Source organism: Citrus clementina, unplaced genomic scaffold, assembly GCF_000493195.1.
Source record: "Citrus clementina cultivar Clemenules unplaced genomic scaffold, Citrus_clementina_v1.0 scaffold_2, whole genome shotgun sequence".
NCBI lineage: Eukaryota > Viridiplantae > Streptophyta > Magnoliopsida > Sapindales > Rutaceae > Citrus > Citrus x clementina.
Window position 1 is genome coordinate 23221258 of NW_006262688.1, and position 17023 is coordinate 23238280.

At 32.6% G+C, this 17023-nt stretch overlaps 2 protein-coding genes across 4 annotated transcripts; one reads left to right on the forward strand and one right to left on the reverse strand.

Annotated features, from left to right (window-relative positions):
- Positions 1–5086: 5086 nt before the first annotated feature.
- Positions 5087–8946, forward strand: LOC18051400 (protein disulfide isomerase-like 2-3). Its single transcript, XM_006447606.2, has 9 exons — positions 5087–5323; positions 5758–5916; positions 6472–6585; positions 7083–7246; positions 7532–7631; positions 7863–8039; positions 8127–8272; positions 8388–8534; positions 8617–8946. The coding sequence occupies exons 1-9, from the start codon at positions 5195–5197 to the stop codon at positions 8765–8767; spliced, it is 1287 nt and encodes a 428-aa protein (XP_006447669.1). The 5' UTR covers positions 5087–5194; the 3' UTR covers positions 8768–8946.
- Positions 8947–9264: 318 nt separating this feature from the next.
- On the reverse strand, positions 9265–15003 carry LOC18051401 (centromere/kinetochore protein zw10 homolog). Of its 3 annotated transcripts, XM_006447607.2 has the most exons (14): positions 14298–15003; positions 13687–13824; positions 13295–13468; positions 12850–13011; positions 12515–12748; positions 12277–12426; positions 11789–11881; positions 11193–11288; positions 10841–10969; positions 10650–10727; positions 10399–10557; positions 10159–10309; positions 9969–10051; positions 9265–9681 (listed from the first exon to the last, which is right to left on the reverse strand). In XM_006447607.2, the coding sequence occupies exons 1-14, from the start codon at positions 14844–14846 to the stop codon at positions 9598–9600; spliced, it is 2280 nt and encodes a 759-aa protein (XP_006447670.1). In that variant the 5' UTR covers positions 14847–15003; the 3' UTR covers positions 9265–9597. The 3 variants fall into 3 exon arrangements, 2 of the variants coding, with proteins under 2 accessions (XP_006447670.1, XP_024047133.1); XM_024191365.1 differs by lacking the exon at positions 11789–11881; XR_002907190.1 differs by lacking the exons at positions 9265–9681; positions 9969–10051 and having other exon boundaries at positions 10219–10309; positions 10399–10535.
- Between the last annotated feature and the right edge of the window lie 2020 nt (positions 15004–17023).

Sequence of the window (17023 nt, forward strand, 5' to 3'; positions counted from 1 at the left end):
GTTAGCTGCCACGTGTGTGTCTTCTTGGTCCAAGTCTGTTCCTGGCTCGGTTGCATTACCCTTGTGTGATGGACTAGATTACTGTTGCTAGGAATCTGGATTGCCTCTAGAATATTTTTGGTTACTCTTAGTTGCCTGGCTAATAATTTTGTCATTCGCCTTTGGCCTTCTTTCACTGAATCTACTGGTTCTGGATTTGCCGAATAAGGGGGCTGCTTGCATTTATACTCCATAGGCAAGTTTGTCCTTTGGCTGACCTTTATACTTTTCACACTCTTTATACTGATGCCTAATGAGGCCACAACAGAAACAAAACTCTGGTAATCTCTCATTTACTACTGGAATTGGAACATCCTATGCACCATCTTGTTCCAAAGAGATAATTTCTTCAGCGGTTGTGTAATATCGATTGAAATTCTTAATCTAGCATATTGACCAATGCACTATCTTTCCTCGTCCGCATCAACTTCTTCAATTATCCCAATCTCCTTCCCCAGCACTCATATTATCTCCTAATCCATGCACCCCTCCGGGACATTATAGAGTTGTACCCAAAATGTAGCATGAGTAAATGATTGTTTCATTATTTCCCCAATTCCACTTGGCTCCTTTAAACTTATCAAAGCTCGTTTAAAATGCCACATGCCACCTGATAAAACTCTTCTCTTATCAACTTCAGAGGCAAATTTGAACATAAAAATCTTACTTCCCAGTTTTTCGATTTTCACCTCGTCTGTTGTCCTCCACATCTGTCGTAAAGCTGACCTGAGGCCCTCTCTACTGACTCCTCTTAGGTGTAAGACTTTACCCAGTAAGCATCCCTCTATTAGCTTTCTCCCTTTTCCTGTCATGACATTACCCACAACTACTTTATTTGCTTTTCTCTCTTCCAATGTAATAGTTTTGCACTTACAAATTAGTTCCTCTTTTTCCATGAGATAGTTACTCTTGGATATCTACCACTTTCTCTGCAATTAAGGCTTCAACAACTCTACAAAGATAACGAAAATAATCTAAACTGAGCTAACAGGACACCCAACTTGTGGGTGACTTCTTGCAGCCCTATGGGCTACTATCCTTTCATTCTGGGTTCTCACTCTGAAAGAGAGAACTTGTGAAGAAAGACTTCGTGATAATTTTGTAGAAAGGAAAATTGATTGATTGTGAAAATTATTACTTTATTTAAATTTATTCAAATAAGGACGATTCTACTATAAATTACCATATTAATACGTGGAATAATTAGGCAAGAGATGGGGTGGAAATATCACCGTTTGGAAAATAAAACCACTATTGTTTAACTTTCCATATCTTTTGGGTTAGTCCATTTAGCATATATCCTCTAATCCACTGAGAGAGAACATGCCTTTTAACAAACCCTCTAAAATTCTTATGACAGACTAATTGAATTTTATTTCATAAAATACCTCACTTTAATTTATAAAATACTAATCCACATATTAAATGAGTAAGAATAGAGTTGCAAACTAATAATTTTATTTTGTACATATTGATAGAGTATAAATGTATTCATTGGATAAAAATAAAAAAATAGTGAAAATAAATCATTGGGGGCAATAGATATTTAATCCAACTAATTGAATTATGTCACATCAATTTATATAAAAATAAATATGTATAAGAGTTTGTAACTCTATTATCACTCTTATGAAAATAAACTAATGTGCCATAAAATTTCACTTGTCTAAAAATATTTCTTTTAGGTCTTTATTTATAGAAGACATAAAAGTCCTAAGATCTTAAATTATTTTCTTCTTTCTATATAGTTTATCTATCTCCATCATTTAAAATTCTTATAAGTTTCTAAAAAAAATCAATTAAAAGTTATAATATAAATATAAATCATGGAATGGAGGTTGGTGTATAAATTTTTAAAATAAAACTTTGTGTAAGTGCTTAATTAAATTTCCATTTAAAATAAGAAATGAATTAATTTGTCTTTAGTTATTTACATAATTTCAATTAAAATGAGTTAGAAATTTTGAGGGACATCAAAACTCAAAAGGCTTACTCATTGAAAAAAGGAAAGCGATATAAATATTTTTAAAATATATTCATTGCAATTAGCTGAATTATAAATAAATGTGTTTTTTTTTCTTCAAAAACATTTATTGATTTTTGTTTTAGTACTGATCATGCTTAAAATAATAAAATTTCATAAACGAAGTTAAATATTTGATCAATCAAAATTTATTACGAAAACTGAAAGTTTATTAGCAATTAATCACAAAAACCGATAAATCATTAATTTTATAATTACAAACATCGGGAAAATCATTAATAGGTTATAAAACTAATGATAATGCTTGTGCAACCAATAAAAAAGAACGTATACATCATCGTTTTCTTCATTTTTCAGATAAAGATGTATGTGTTATGTAATATGTTTATATAACTGAGAAGTGTACTACACTAAATTCTAATCTTTAATCTAAACCTATCTTCAATTATGTCTTTGATTTAAACCCAGTCATCATCTATGGTAAGATTTTCGATCCTCAAGAAACAAAAAATTAGGGGTGTGTAAAACCGAACCAGACATAAAAATTTTTTTGTCTGATTTAGTATTTTAACAGTTTGGTTCGATTTTTTTTTATTAGAAAAATCTGAATATTTTGGTTTTGTATAAAATCGAATACTCTAGTTCAATTTTTGGTTCATAATTTTAAATTCGAAAACCAAACCAAAAATCCAAAAAGTTAAATTTTAAATTAAAGTAATGTCATGTAGCATTTAGCGATTTAATGGACCGAATGGGACCCAAAAATCCAATTCAGTTTAATTTTTTGTCTTTAGTTCGGTATTTTATAAGGTTAAAAAAATTTTGATTAATATTGAAACCAAACCAAATAGAAATAAATCAAATAGGTTTTTAAAATTCCCAATGAAAACCAAACCGAAAAATCACAAACCAAACCCAAAAATCCAAATCGAACTGAACCACACGATGCCAACCCCTACCAAAAATAACATCCTTCACTAATTTAGGAACTGAAAAATACTAATTTTGCCCTTACACCTATCATTAATGGTTTTTAACACAAAATTTTGACAAACTTTAATAAATTGGACATTTCAGGAGAATGTTAATATACACGAAAGTTGAAAAAAAAGTGAGAATCAAATCCTTATTAGTCGCTAAATAATTCTCTTTCTAAAAATATGCACAATAGCATCTATCACTAGTTCAACGAGGGGTGGGTAATTCCTGTTGTTGGAAAAAGCCAAGAGGAAGAAGAGCCTTGCATGCCTTCCAGTCCAACCTTTCATCACTCATCTCACAGCCAAGTCGCCAGTGATAGATGAAGGCAGATGAAGTAGCGACAGCCGACAGTATCAGGAGGAGGGAGTTGCGAAACAGCCAAACAAGCGGCTACTTGGACTTGAAGATATAGATGAGTTGGGGAATGAAGATGAAGAGTAGCGATGGAACCTTAGGTTATTTTTGTCACGCAGCATTAAATTGAACTAATTATTACGATTAGATTTGATTGGATTAAACTAGATTATATAATCTTATGATTGGTATAGTATCACATTGGACTATACTTAAATAATATTAAATAACATTTAACTTGATATTTAAATATAAATATCAATTATTCATGAAATTTTATAGTAATAATTAAAATAAATTTAAACATAATTAATTAGAAAACTAAATACATCGTAAATAAGTTATTGGGTAGTCATAATATAATGAACAAATAAAAAAGAAATTAACCAATTTAAATATTTAATTAATTTATATCGAATATTTAAAAAAGATTATATAAAATCAATTAATTAAATGGTGTTATTAATTTTCGTGATTATTTATAATATTATTTTAGTGATTATTAAATTTAATACAATGAATAATGAAATAAATTATTAAATTGTTAATTTTATTGATAAATTATAAAATATACAAGTAATGAAAGTTTAATCTCAAGAGTTAGTAAAATACCAATTTAATTAGATAATCAATTTTAAGTAAATCAAAAATAAAAAATTAATATTAGGTATAAATAAAAAATAATGATATAAATGAAAGTGTCATAAATGGATAATTTTTTTTCTTTAATCTTATCCCAATTAAACGTATAAATTAGGATTATTAATCCCATGATTTTAGGATTAAACTTAAATTTACTCCCCCTTAATCCATTCCAATCCAACTAAACTTGTCAAATATGATATAAATGTTTAATCCCAAAACTAGTCTAATCTCATACTTAATCTAAGCATCCAAACATGCCCAATGTTTTGTTTGGTTGTGGTACGAGCAATGTGCAATGCTAGATTTAGAAACTAGAGTTTAATTTTTGGATTAGGATCCTCTCCTAATCTGATTTTCATATGAGGCAAATTCTGTTAATATGATTGGTGGTTAATAAATTAAAAAAAAAATAGTTAAATCTTAATCATCCACTAACAGTAAAACACATGTGGCACAATATCTGTAAAAGATAAAGAGTGCTCAAATCAGAAGATGATCTCAATCCTTAATTTTTCTCCTTTGTTCTAATGTGTATCATGTCCTCTTATATCATGACACATGATGAAATTTTAATTTATAAAAATGCCACTTGATTATTCAATTTGATTTTGGTTATGAGATTTTGTACTGAGAACTTAACAAAATATTCAGTTTTATTTTGAATCAAAGTTATTGGTTTTTTAGTTAAAAAGTACCAAATTGAACCCAAAAAAAGGAATTCAACCAATTTTTTTGAATTCGGTTCGGTTCTGCATATCTTAACTTACTCATTTTCTCACTAATCTAATAAAATCCAAGAAACAAAAATATTAATAGTAATCCATTACAATTTGAATATATTCGTCAAAAGCTTGACATGATGATAAAACACAAAATTCATTATCATAAAATAAAAAAAAATCTTTGAAATAGATAAATTAAAAAAGAATTATTTGATTTATTCATCCGGCCACGTGTCAGAAACAGCAGTAAAAAGCACAGAAATCCCATGCTCGGAATTATTTCTCAGGAGGAACAGTTTGTCCCATTAGAATGCTGACGTGTACGCTTCTTATTGGAGCAGACACGTTGCACACACGTAGCTCTCTCAGCGGATGGGTTTTTCTTCTCTCTTCACCGTCGACAGACTTCCGCCTGAGTCTGGGAAGAAAGAAAAAGAAAATTAAAAATTTCTCGAGAAAGTGACGGAAAATGCGCAGATCACAATTGCTTGTCATTTTAACAATCTTCTCATTCTTTGCGCGCTTCAATCTCAGTGATGCATTGTATGGTTCATCATCACCAGTAGTTCAGCTCACTCCTAACAACTTCAAGTCCAAGGTAAATTAAATTGATTACTTCTGTGCTTATTTTCCGTTGGGTAAGAAAACGATTCAATAAAATTTGTGTTTAGTTGTTGTTGCTGAGAACAGAAAACAAGTATAAATTTGTATACTAATTGAAATTATGTAATTGAAGTTGCTTGTTCATTGTATTTACACTAGATCTGTCAAGTCGTATTAGAGTTATCGTAGTATTTGTTTCATTTAACATTTTTATTTCTAAATTTATATAAAGATCAAAACTTTAGATTTTTTTAAAACTTATTTCTGAAATTGTATTAAATCAATTACTAGTTTTATCTTCGCAAAATATATTCTCATTGTTACCAGCATTTGGTTTTAGGTACTGCGTTACTCTTGTAAATGAGAAAGAGTTTATCAAAATTTTTAGACTTGATGTTTATAAATTGAGAATTTTTGGAATGGTGGCAGGTCCTGAATGCCAATGGAGTTGTGTTGGTTGAGTTCTATGCACCTTGGTGTGGTCATTGTCAAGCTTTGACACCCATATGGGAGAAAGCAGCTACTGTCTTGAAAGGTGTCGCTACTGTGGCAGCTCTTGATGCCAATGAACACCAGTCCCTTGCTCAGGTTTCTTTATATTTTGATAAGCTTGATCATTAGCGATTAATGTAAAGTCATAATTTTTTTCTATAAACATTCGTGGACTTAGTACCACTGTTTTTTGTGTACTATTACTAAAAGTACAAGCATTTCTATCTGGTGCATTTTTTGGTTCGTTATTGTTAGTGTTTGTGGTTAGTTGCTCTTTAACATTACTGCAATGTTTGGGTTGGACCTGATATTTAAATCTTAGTAGATAGCTTTAACAGACAGAATATTTCGGTTCTAAAAGTACTGGTAACTATAGATTTTTACTGCAATTATGAAGATATAGTGAAAGCCAAATAATGCACCTCTATGATGGACAAACATGGTGCCACCATCAGTTCTGGGCCATTAGAGTCTGATACATATTCATTCTTCTGAAATTAATAATATTGGATGTTGCTGCTGTACATTAAGGTTTTACAGACATGACTTTTGTCTCTTGAACAAAAGGTTTCCTATGTTGTCATTATTGATGTATTTACTAAATTGTTTTTGTGGGTTGAGATGACTTAAAGATGTTTGATTGCTCTGTAGGAATATGGGATCAGAGGATTCCCAACCATAAAGGTGTTTGTACCAGGGAAGCCTCCAGTAGATTACCAAGGAGCTAGGGATGTCAAACCTATTGCAGAATTTGTACTTCAACAGGTTTGTTACAGTTTCTTCAGTGAAATGCTCCAGAATTGACTTCTCTTGCCATCACTAAAGAATGTGACTGTTTGCTTTTGTCATCATTAATTAAAGGAGTTAATTTTGTGTTTGAAAGCCATACTCAACCCAAACAGCCATTGAAGCAACATAGAACACTTTTAACTCTCATTTGAGGAGCTGGGTTGTGGGTTTGGCCTATCCATATCTGGAGCTTCATGCATGGTTGTCATATACTAACCACCATATTTAGTTTTTTGCTGTAGTTTCTTATGAAATATGAAGAAGATTTCCATGTGAACATATCACAAAAAGAAGGGGGAAGGAATGTTAATATGTAATGACTCAATAACTTATTGAATACTTTCAGCTAATGGTTGAATGATTCTAATGCTTGGGAATGGTTATTATATAGAGAGGATTACCTGTGTGTTCATGCTTAGAACTTGAGTTGAAAAGTCATTTCACATTTTTAAGTATTATGGATCTTGTTACAGATAAAGGCACTATTGAAGGAACGTCTAAGTGGGAAAGCAACTGGAGGATCAAGTGATAAATCTAAATCTGATTCTAATGAGTCTATAGAATTGAATTCTAGCAATTTTGATGAGTTGGTGCTCAAAAGCAAAGATCTTTGGATTGTGGAGTTTTTTGCACCTTGGTAAGTGCTCATAAATGGAAATGCTCTTTATTGTTTATTGAGGAGCTTTCAATGATTGGTAGATATATATTACTGCTGGATGTGAATAATGGTCTAATTGACATTACATGCTATCTGTATCTATACATTTCCATCTATGTGTATGCAGGAACATGGTAGTATATATTTAAGATAGCTGCCATCTTAGGTCTTTCTTGTACTTTTTTAGAAGATTGCGCTGAATCTATATACAGGAAATGTTATTATGGTGATGTGATAAAATTCGTCCAAATTCTTTTTCTAAAGGTGTGGACACTGTAAAAAGCTGGCTCCTGAGTGGAAGAAGGCTGCTAATAACTTGAAGGGCAAAGTGAAACTGGGTCATGTTGATTGCGATTCTGAGAAGGTAATATGGTATCTTTGCCATTCTTGGAATGCAGTAATCCTGTGTACTATTCATTTCCCCCTTGAATATTATAGCTAATGCTAGAGCATAGAGATATTTATAGAAAACTGAAGATTTGTATATCAAAAGAAACAAATTGCCAGAATGAACCAGGCAAAATTGATTTCTTTTTGTTGCTTTCCTTGATTATATTTTTAAAACTTTGTGGTTCTAATGGAGTGCTTTTGCCAGTCTTTGATGAGCAAATTCAATGTTCAAGGGTTCCCCACCATCTTAGTATTTGGTGCTGACAAAGATAGCCCAATTCCTTATGAGGGTGCTAGAACTGCGGGAGCTATTGAATCATTTGCTCTGGAACAGCTGGAAACAAATGTTGCACCACCTGAAGTGACTGAACTTACCAGCCAAGTAAGTCTTTTTCTCTTTGCTATTAATCCTCCATTTCATCTAGTATTCCAACGATATGTTTATTTTTATTTCTATCTTTCTATATAGGATGTCATGGAAGAGAAGTGTGGCTCAGCGGCCATCTGCTTTGTTTCATTCCTGCCTGACATTTTGGATTCCAAGGCGGAAGGAAGGAACAAGTACCTTGAGATGTTGTTATCAGTTGCAGAAAAGTTCAAGAGGGGTCATTACAGGCATGCATATGAGACTTCCTTAGATTTGTTTATTGCAGATAATTATCTATATAATTATCAAATGTGTAGAAACCAAGGTTGAAAGAGTTCTAATTACAAGACTTCTGTTTTTCAGCTTTGTTTGGGCAGCTGCGGGTAAGCAGCCAGATCTTGAGAATCGCGTTGGAGTTGGTGGCTATGGGTATCCAGCTCTGGTAGCCTTGAATGTGAAGAAAGGAGTTTATACACCACTAAAAAGTGCATTTGAGCTCGAGCATATTGTGTAAGTCTTCTGTTTCTGCCTTATCTGGAATGCACTTTTGAAATGAACATAAACATTGAGTGTATTTGATTTGTTTTTCCAGAGAATTTGTCAAGGAATCTGGGCGTGGAGGAAAGGGCAATTTGCCTCTAGATGGCACTCCTTCTATCGTGAAAACTGAACCATGGGACGGAAAAGATGGACAAATCATTGAAGAGGATGAATTCTCTCTTGATGAACTCATGGCAGAATAGGCAGCAGGCAAGGATGATTTGCAATCCATTTGAACAGTAAAAGAAAGATTGAGACTGGTTGAGAAGTTGGTCTAAGAACAATTTTGATATTAATCAACGTCATTGTGTCTTACTAATGTTATTGTATTTACAAGTGACTTTTTTATTAGTGTGAAAAAATTCGCCCAGATTGTTCTCAAGTCATTCTTAACCATTCAAAGTCGTAGTAGAATTGCTGCTACCGTTCTTTATCAACAAACAACATGGTTCTGTGGATAGGATAACGTTTCCCAGAACGTATTTGCCAACGTGGTTCTGTGGATAGGATAGCGTTTTCCAGAACATATTTGCCATTTTTCATATGCGACATCTGAAAACTTCTGCCACTAGCGGATAATAAATTATTTCTGTTAACTGGGAAGTAAAATTCATCGATTATTGGGTCCACTAGTCGCGAGATTAGAACGGGTTAACTTCTTTGAAACGTATCTCATATGGTTCATGTATTTGCCCAGAATCTTGCCTTCTATGATCTACACGAAATATCTATGTTTCTTTATTCAAGGAAAATAAATCATTAACCATTCTCTGTCAATGAAGAATAATGTACATGAAACATATATCTGAACTACAAGGGTATCAAGTTAAACAGTCGATGAACTTTACATAAATCTACACCAAAACAATCTGTTTAACCGGTGTGGTTGGATCAGGATGATAACGCCGTCAATTAACAACTGTTTCACCAGTGTGGTTGGATCAAGATGATAACGTTGTCAATTTTGGTACTGCAGGATCTAATATTTTCTTCTCTCTTTTCAGTTGTAAAAATTTTTGGCATCTGTTAACTTCTACAAGGGAACATTTTCTATCCTCCATAAACACTCTTTCCTTAAAGTTGAATCTGCAAATATCGCTTTGATGAAATCTTCTATCTGCGGCAGCAATGAGATTGTTAACACAATGAAACAGGCAGAATTAATATAAAACCATATGATGCCATATGTATATGCGCATGTATATGTGTAGATGCATATTATTATTCTAATTGATAAAAAAAAAAAAAGATACATATTATTGCATATGGGATGAGGTCTCTGAAACAAAACTCATCTACTGTTTTGAATGTAGAATGAAAAGAAATTTCCAATACAGAAAGTCCAAGAACATAGCACGAGTTTAAAAACCAGCAAAAGTATCTGCTAAACAGATTACATTGTACCTCTGATAATGTGAAACCACAACTGAGAAGTTCTCCGCTTTCCCATGCTGCTGTGATGGACCTCAAAGGCATATCTAGCAATTCTGGTAAAATATTTGAAAGATAAAAAGGAAAGAATTACATTTTAGTAATCATAATTACTTATCTACCAATTTCAAGAAAGAATTTTGACAATAGTGAAAAAACATGCCTGCAAGTTTGCTGATTTTGCATAAAGAAGGTATGAGATCATCAAGAGGGCGAGAAAAGTCCCCTTCTGTCTTTCCCTTCTGGTTGACGGCAGCAAGGGACTCCAATAGAGACGATAAGTTTTCAAGCATCAAATTTATCAGTCTTTGAAGCTGAAAACAAGTTAACAGATAAGATGGTGAACTAAAACTCAAAAGGATTTAAAAAATTACAAACTAGAATGGAGAGCAAAAAATCATACCTGCAACGTTTCTTCAGCAGCCATATCATCTAGGAGGAGAATATCTCTTGTTATTCTAGAAAACACTGATTCTAGAACCGTACACATGCTTCTATTATAAGTTGAAGGCAGTAAAAGTGGTTCCCATATAATATGAACTTTCTCAAGAATAAAAACAACCTGACGAAGAAACATTTAGCTCACCGGGAAAGAAAACACAAAGACAAAATGAGAAGAACAGCAGCATGACATAAAATTTAAAGCAAAGTTACCTGTTCTATACTAAACTTTGCAGATTCAAATTGTTGTATCTGATGAGTATTTTGAAATCCATCAGCACCATCTAAGGCCTAACAATAAAATGATATGCAGAGTCAACAAAGCAGCAATTTGAACAATTCATGAATGCTGATAGCTTTCAAAATCTTCTTGCCAATTCCAAATCTGAATTCTGTAAATATACCTCTCTCAAGTTAAAAATAACTATTTGAATTTGCCTTTGCAGTATTTCTTCTGCCATTAGATGAAATCTTGGAGCCATATCCGCAAACACAGCATGTTCCTTAATGGAACTTGGGAAGTCTGAGTGATACTGAAATATGAGGTTCAAATTCTTTAGTACCCAAAATCCAAGGTTGCATTTCCATTATTTTATTTTATTTTTTTAAAAAAAAGGCAGTTTAGCTAAAACAGTTAAATAATATCCCAGAATATATCCAAGCAACCATATATATGAGCAATTAGGTACATGGGACAGAGAAAATAAGAGATTTCGTGTGTGCAAATAAATTATTGCTACAGAAATTTCTTCATACCTCAAATGCAAACCCAAGAATCTCTTGCGATAAATAAAGACAATCGTTATGCATCAGCACAGCAACCTGATTGATCCCCTCAAGCTGCCTTTCTAGCTTCATAAATCAAAACTGAATGTTATTAACATACTATTGGGTCAAATACAGACGATGAAAGGCAGCTATCCATTCAACTCACAGAACAAATTTTTGTTATCAAAATGCTCTGAAATTATCTTCAGAAAACTTGCTTCACTAAGATTCCATGTTTAGTTTTAAACTCATAGAGGATGTTATTTTGACAGAGAACAAAATATACAACTTGTGAACTTAGCAACTGAAAACAAAAAATACATTGAAACTGAAACACAAGCGACTCTGCGAGACCCAGAGCTAGGCCCAAGCACGATATCATCAGTGTCTAGTGAAGATAGCAGAATCAACTATAACTCGAATGAGAACCACAAGTACAAGATTTGGTAAAATTAAGCTAATTTGATCATTTTTATTTTAGAAATGGAAAGAGAAGTAATCCCAACAGTCATCCATACCAATTACATTATAAGATGGTTTTTGAGGTAAATTTGAAAGTTGCACCAGTTTCTCCATGCACTTACCTTCACAGGAACAATAGCTTCATAAAGCAGGACAGCATCCCTAGCAGCATGATAGAATTCAAAAGCCACTCTCGTCGATGATAGGCAAATATCCTGCACATAACTCCATTGAATAATATTCCAGACACAAGCATGTTCATAGTCATTCAAATGAGAAAAACCAAAATAAAATTTGTATTTAACATTACTTAAAATGAATCATACAGCAGTAACATGACATAGTCAATAACATTTTAGATTTTGGGAACAGGCCCGAAATGGCACAAAGGGGAGCACAATATGGATCTCAATTTGGCTCCACAAGGATACATATTTGTGTTCCAGAAAGAAATTGATACACGTTTCCCATAATCTGCTATAACAGCATCAAAAACAACTAAATGGATGCACAATGGCAGTGCCCCTTGTGGCATAGAAGAACTCACATATTTATGGTGCCACTGCATTAGATGAAAAAATCCTATTACTAAATATTTTGAATTAACTACCTGAAGTATCTGATGCACCAGCTTCATAAGTTGAGAAGCTGCTATTGTAACAACACACCTCTCAGACATAAATAGCAAGTCAACAACATGTTCAGAGGAATCAACAGCCATCCCATCATTCTGACATATAGGATCCTTCCCAGTAGATTCCTGTAGAGGGGGGAAAAAAATCCTTTACTCCACTGCTAACATATTACAAACAGCTAGAAACACATGCATGCCAATGCCTAAAGCTCACTTGGGGAACAGCAAAGTCACATTGCAGAAGCAAGTTTCTAGCCTTTGCCAAGATTTCTGTCTTTTTCCTAGATGCAAAGTGCACTTCAACATTTTCAGCAAAATTGCTCAATCTTGCATCCTTGTTATCAGACGCCGAAATGAACATCATTTCCTTTAAAGCAGCCTCAAATTCTGAAGTATGGTCGATAATCTTTTGAAAGTCAGCAAGTTTTGATGCATCTTCAGGGACAACCTGAATCAAAAGATAACAAGCACTTGTGTGACAAATTTCGGATATTGAGACAGAAAGTGCAAAAGATTGAAGACATACATCAAAAGGTTAGAAAGACAAACCTTAGACAGGAAGTTAGAAATGATCAGTTCTGATATCCTTGGCCACGTCAATCTTCCAAAACATCGGACCCAAGAACCATTTTGGAGGCATATGCGTTTATGGATAAATTTAACAACTTGAATAATCCCTGAATAGATAGTTTTTCCATCCACATTTTCAATCTGAAAATTTGAGAAAAAATGTTAAATAGCATATAAGATCCACTAAATCAAAAAGTCAAGACAAGACCATTACATCCCTGTGGGATACATAAACTAGCAGATGCATTTGTTCCATCAAAATTACTATGACTGGAAAAAGATTCAGGGAAAAGGAACATAAAGTATAAGATTTCCAGGAAAATGGTAATATAAACAAGGTTTACTTCACACCACACATTCTTCCATTATTAGAAATCAGAGATATAGAACCAATCCAACATTCAGCTGTTTCACATCAAAATACCTTATCATCAACAGATGGTACCATCCTCAAAATTGCTTCGCTCATTTTTTCTGGACCTGGATTTAACTCTTCCACAAATGTAATAGGCGATCCATAACTTACAGCAGGAGAGATAACATATTTGATCGTCAAATCTGCAACTTTTGCTAACCCATAATCTAAAATTCCAACCACCTACAGAAATCCCGTAACAATTAATAATGAAAAAACCTTGGAAAATTTGCAGACAAATGCCTTCACTTTTTGTAACAGTTATCTAAAAGAGCTGGAGTTTTACTTGTAATGTCTTTGCAACATACATAATGATTAAGTTCCAGCAAACCAAAAAATTAAAAAAAAAAAATTCAATTGGCATAAATGGAAGTAGATGGAACATTCGGTACAAAACTCACCTCCATTGCTTCCAGAACCGTACGAAGCTCAATCCCGTCAAGTCCATCAACAGTCAGCTGATACTTAACCAAAACTCTATTAGATTCCTTCTCGAAGCACACAGCACTTTCCACGAACTTCACAAGCAACTCTTGAATCTACAAACCCAAATCTAGTTCCTCTAAAATCCAATGACAAACTCAATATAAAAATCACAAAGTAAAATAGTCATCACACTAAAATAAATATCACAGTAACAATAAGACTTACGAAATCATTTCTCCAATACAAGTAAACTTTCTCCGTTGTCAAACTCCATATATGCGCAAATTAATTAATCTAAATTTTCACTAGTACATTCCAATTCAAAATTTCTCTCATTTTCCTCAATTTTCTTGGCAACCAAACTTAGTCCTTCAGAAACCTACTTTCATTTTTTCGTTTAAGAACTTACAAACAACTATCTATCACACGAAAAACTTAAAAACATATTTTTATTTCAAAAAAAGAAAGAAAGAAAATGGATCCACCACAGTTGTAAAAACAAGAAGCATTCAATTTCCTCAGAAACCAAAGAAATACCATAATAAGAGACAGAATTAAAAAAAAAAAAACCAAAAAAGCGCATTACCTCCTCGAAGCAAACAAGCCACTCCTTCCTCAACAAACCATACACTAACGGCTCACTAGCATTCTCATCGCCAACTCTCAAATCTTTCTTCAACTCCCTCAGTTCCTCCGCAGCAAATCTCAGCCGTCCATCTCTCAATGCCTCCTTCACTCCTTTCAACCTCTCACCAATTTCCACAATTGCCCTCACCAGCTCCAACAACTCCTTTTTCACCCTTGCCTCTTTCATCTTCGCACTCACCTCATCAATTATCTCCTTGACTTCCTTATCAATCGGACGGTAAGAAATCAGTCCCAAAATATCCGACAAGTCGGTTGAGATTTCATCCGTTCTCGAAACCGTGTCATTACAGAGGGAGAAGAGCGAGGCGAAGTCTTGGTGGTGGGATGCAATGTAGGATTGCACTTTGGATTTAATTTGGAGGGAATGAAACTCGAGGCGCGAGATTAGAAGGCGGAGATCCGGTGCGGTGAGTGGTGCCGTTTGGTCCGTGAGGTCGTGCGTTGAGAGGAGGTCTCGGACGTTGATCGTGTCAAAGAGCTCTTCCATGTGATTGGCTGATCGATCCGATCAGATAGTTATGATGAAATGGCAAAAATGAATGAGTTTGTAGGTTTTGCTTGCTAGTGAAGAAGAGGCAACAGGACAGCAAGTGGGTTTTTGCGGTGGTGAGTGCTATTGTGCACCTTTTGTGTGACGTTTTAGTTTTAATTGGGCTTAACTTGGGTTTCAAGCATTCTGGGCTTGGGTTTCATTTAAGTAGCGCTTTTAAATTTTAACATCCCTTTTAATTTATTTTTTAAAATGGATAATTTTTAAAAACCTCCCCTGACGTTTGGGCTTGTTGTAAGTAGATAGCGAGAATTGATTTATTTGTAAAAAACCCCCTACCGTCAGTTAAGTTTAACATTGACCGTTAGTTGACCGTGCAAAGACAATATTACCCTTAACAATAGTTTATAAACGAAAATAACTATAAAAAAAATCAAAATTATTAGCTATTTTACACTTTTTAAATTATTGATATTTTCTTAAAGTTCTTATAAAAAATTAAAATTAAAAAATTAAAAAATCCTCTTTAAATTATTGATATTTCCTTAAAATTCCTACAAGAAAGATAAAATTAAAAATTTAAAAATGAAATAGTTATAATCTTTACCTATGATATTGTAAATTTTTAGAATTGACAAGGATAAAATTGTCAAAAAATAGGGTTTGTGCTTTTTGCACCAATAATTTTGGTTTTTTTTTAGTTATTTTCGTTTACAAACTATTGTTGAGGGTAATATTGTCTTTGCACGGTCAACTAACGGTCAATGTTAAACTTAACTGACGGTAGGGGGTTTTTTACAAATAAATCAATTCTCGCCATCTACTTGCAACAAGCCCAAACCTCAGGGGAGGTTTTTAAAAATTACCCGTAGTTTAATTGATAAAATATAAATTCATATATTAAAATTAACACCACCCCTTTTAAATTTATTTTTTAAAATACCCTCAATTTAATTGATCAAATATAAATTCATATATTAAAAATAACTATCTTTCCATAAGATTTTACATAAATTTTTTTTAAAAATTGTATAAAAATTCCAAAAAATTAAATTCATCTCATATCTTTTTTTCTTCTTATATAATTTCTATCTTCATAACTCTAAAACCTTACGATTTTATCATAAAAATTATTTTTCAATTCAAATATAAAATATAAATTATGAAACGGGCAGGTGTATATATGTTTTTGAAAAAAAAATTATTTAAATTTTAATTGAATTTCCCTTGAAGAGAAGAAATAAATTAATTTATGGTAGGTTATCTAAAAAAATTTAATTAAAAAATAATTTTTAGAAAATGTTAAAGAGCACCAAAAGGCCTTATCTATTACGAACTGTGAAATAACTGGCTCTTACTTTTTCTTTTTTTTTTGTCCCCTTCAATTATGGTATATCTATGATACGATAGTATCCTTCACCATTTTTTTATTACGCTTCTCAATTCGTTGATTATACTTTTCAAATGGGTACATGTGCAATTGAGCATTACTACTAACAACTAGAGATAACCAATGGGGCGTGCCGCCATCAAAGCAAGATTCATGCGTGCTTGTGCTTGTGTCGTGTCGTACCCACTATATATTTCATGTCGCCACCGTGCCATGCCTAATTTTTTTTTGCTTAGTCCCAGCCTAGCACACATGTCGTGCCCACATGTGTTGTGCCATGGGCCGTGGCTAAGAAAAAAACCCCAATAATTTTTTTCTTTTTAAATTTTTTAAGAGATAATGTCAAGCCGTTGGTCTACTTTTTTCAAGTATATATACTTTTTTTAGGTTTATTTCTTTATTCAAATTTAATAGAATCGAAAATTCAAAACGTAAATCCATATTCAATAATAATAAACTAATAATAGTAAAAGAATGTAATATTAATTACTTAATTTGACCTGATAGTATTAGATTTTTTTTAATACTTAACAACAATAATAACAATAAATTTTTTTAAGAGTTAACTTAATTATTAACTTGAACTTATATAGAGTCATAAATCACAGTTTACAATAATATTAATACATATTTATAAAATCATGATATTTATAATTTTTCATTAAAATCATGATATCAATTATTTATTTAATAAATTATTAATATAAATCAATTATAGTATTCTTTTTAGACAGAGAATTAAATGAATTTAAAAAATTCAATTTCAAATTATTTATAAAATCAT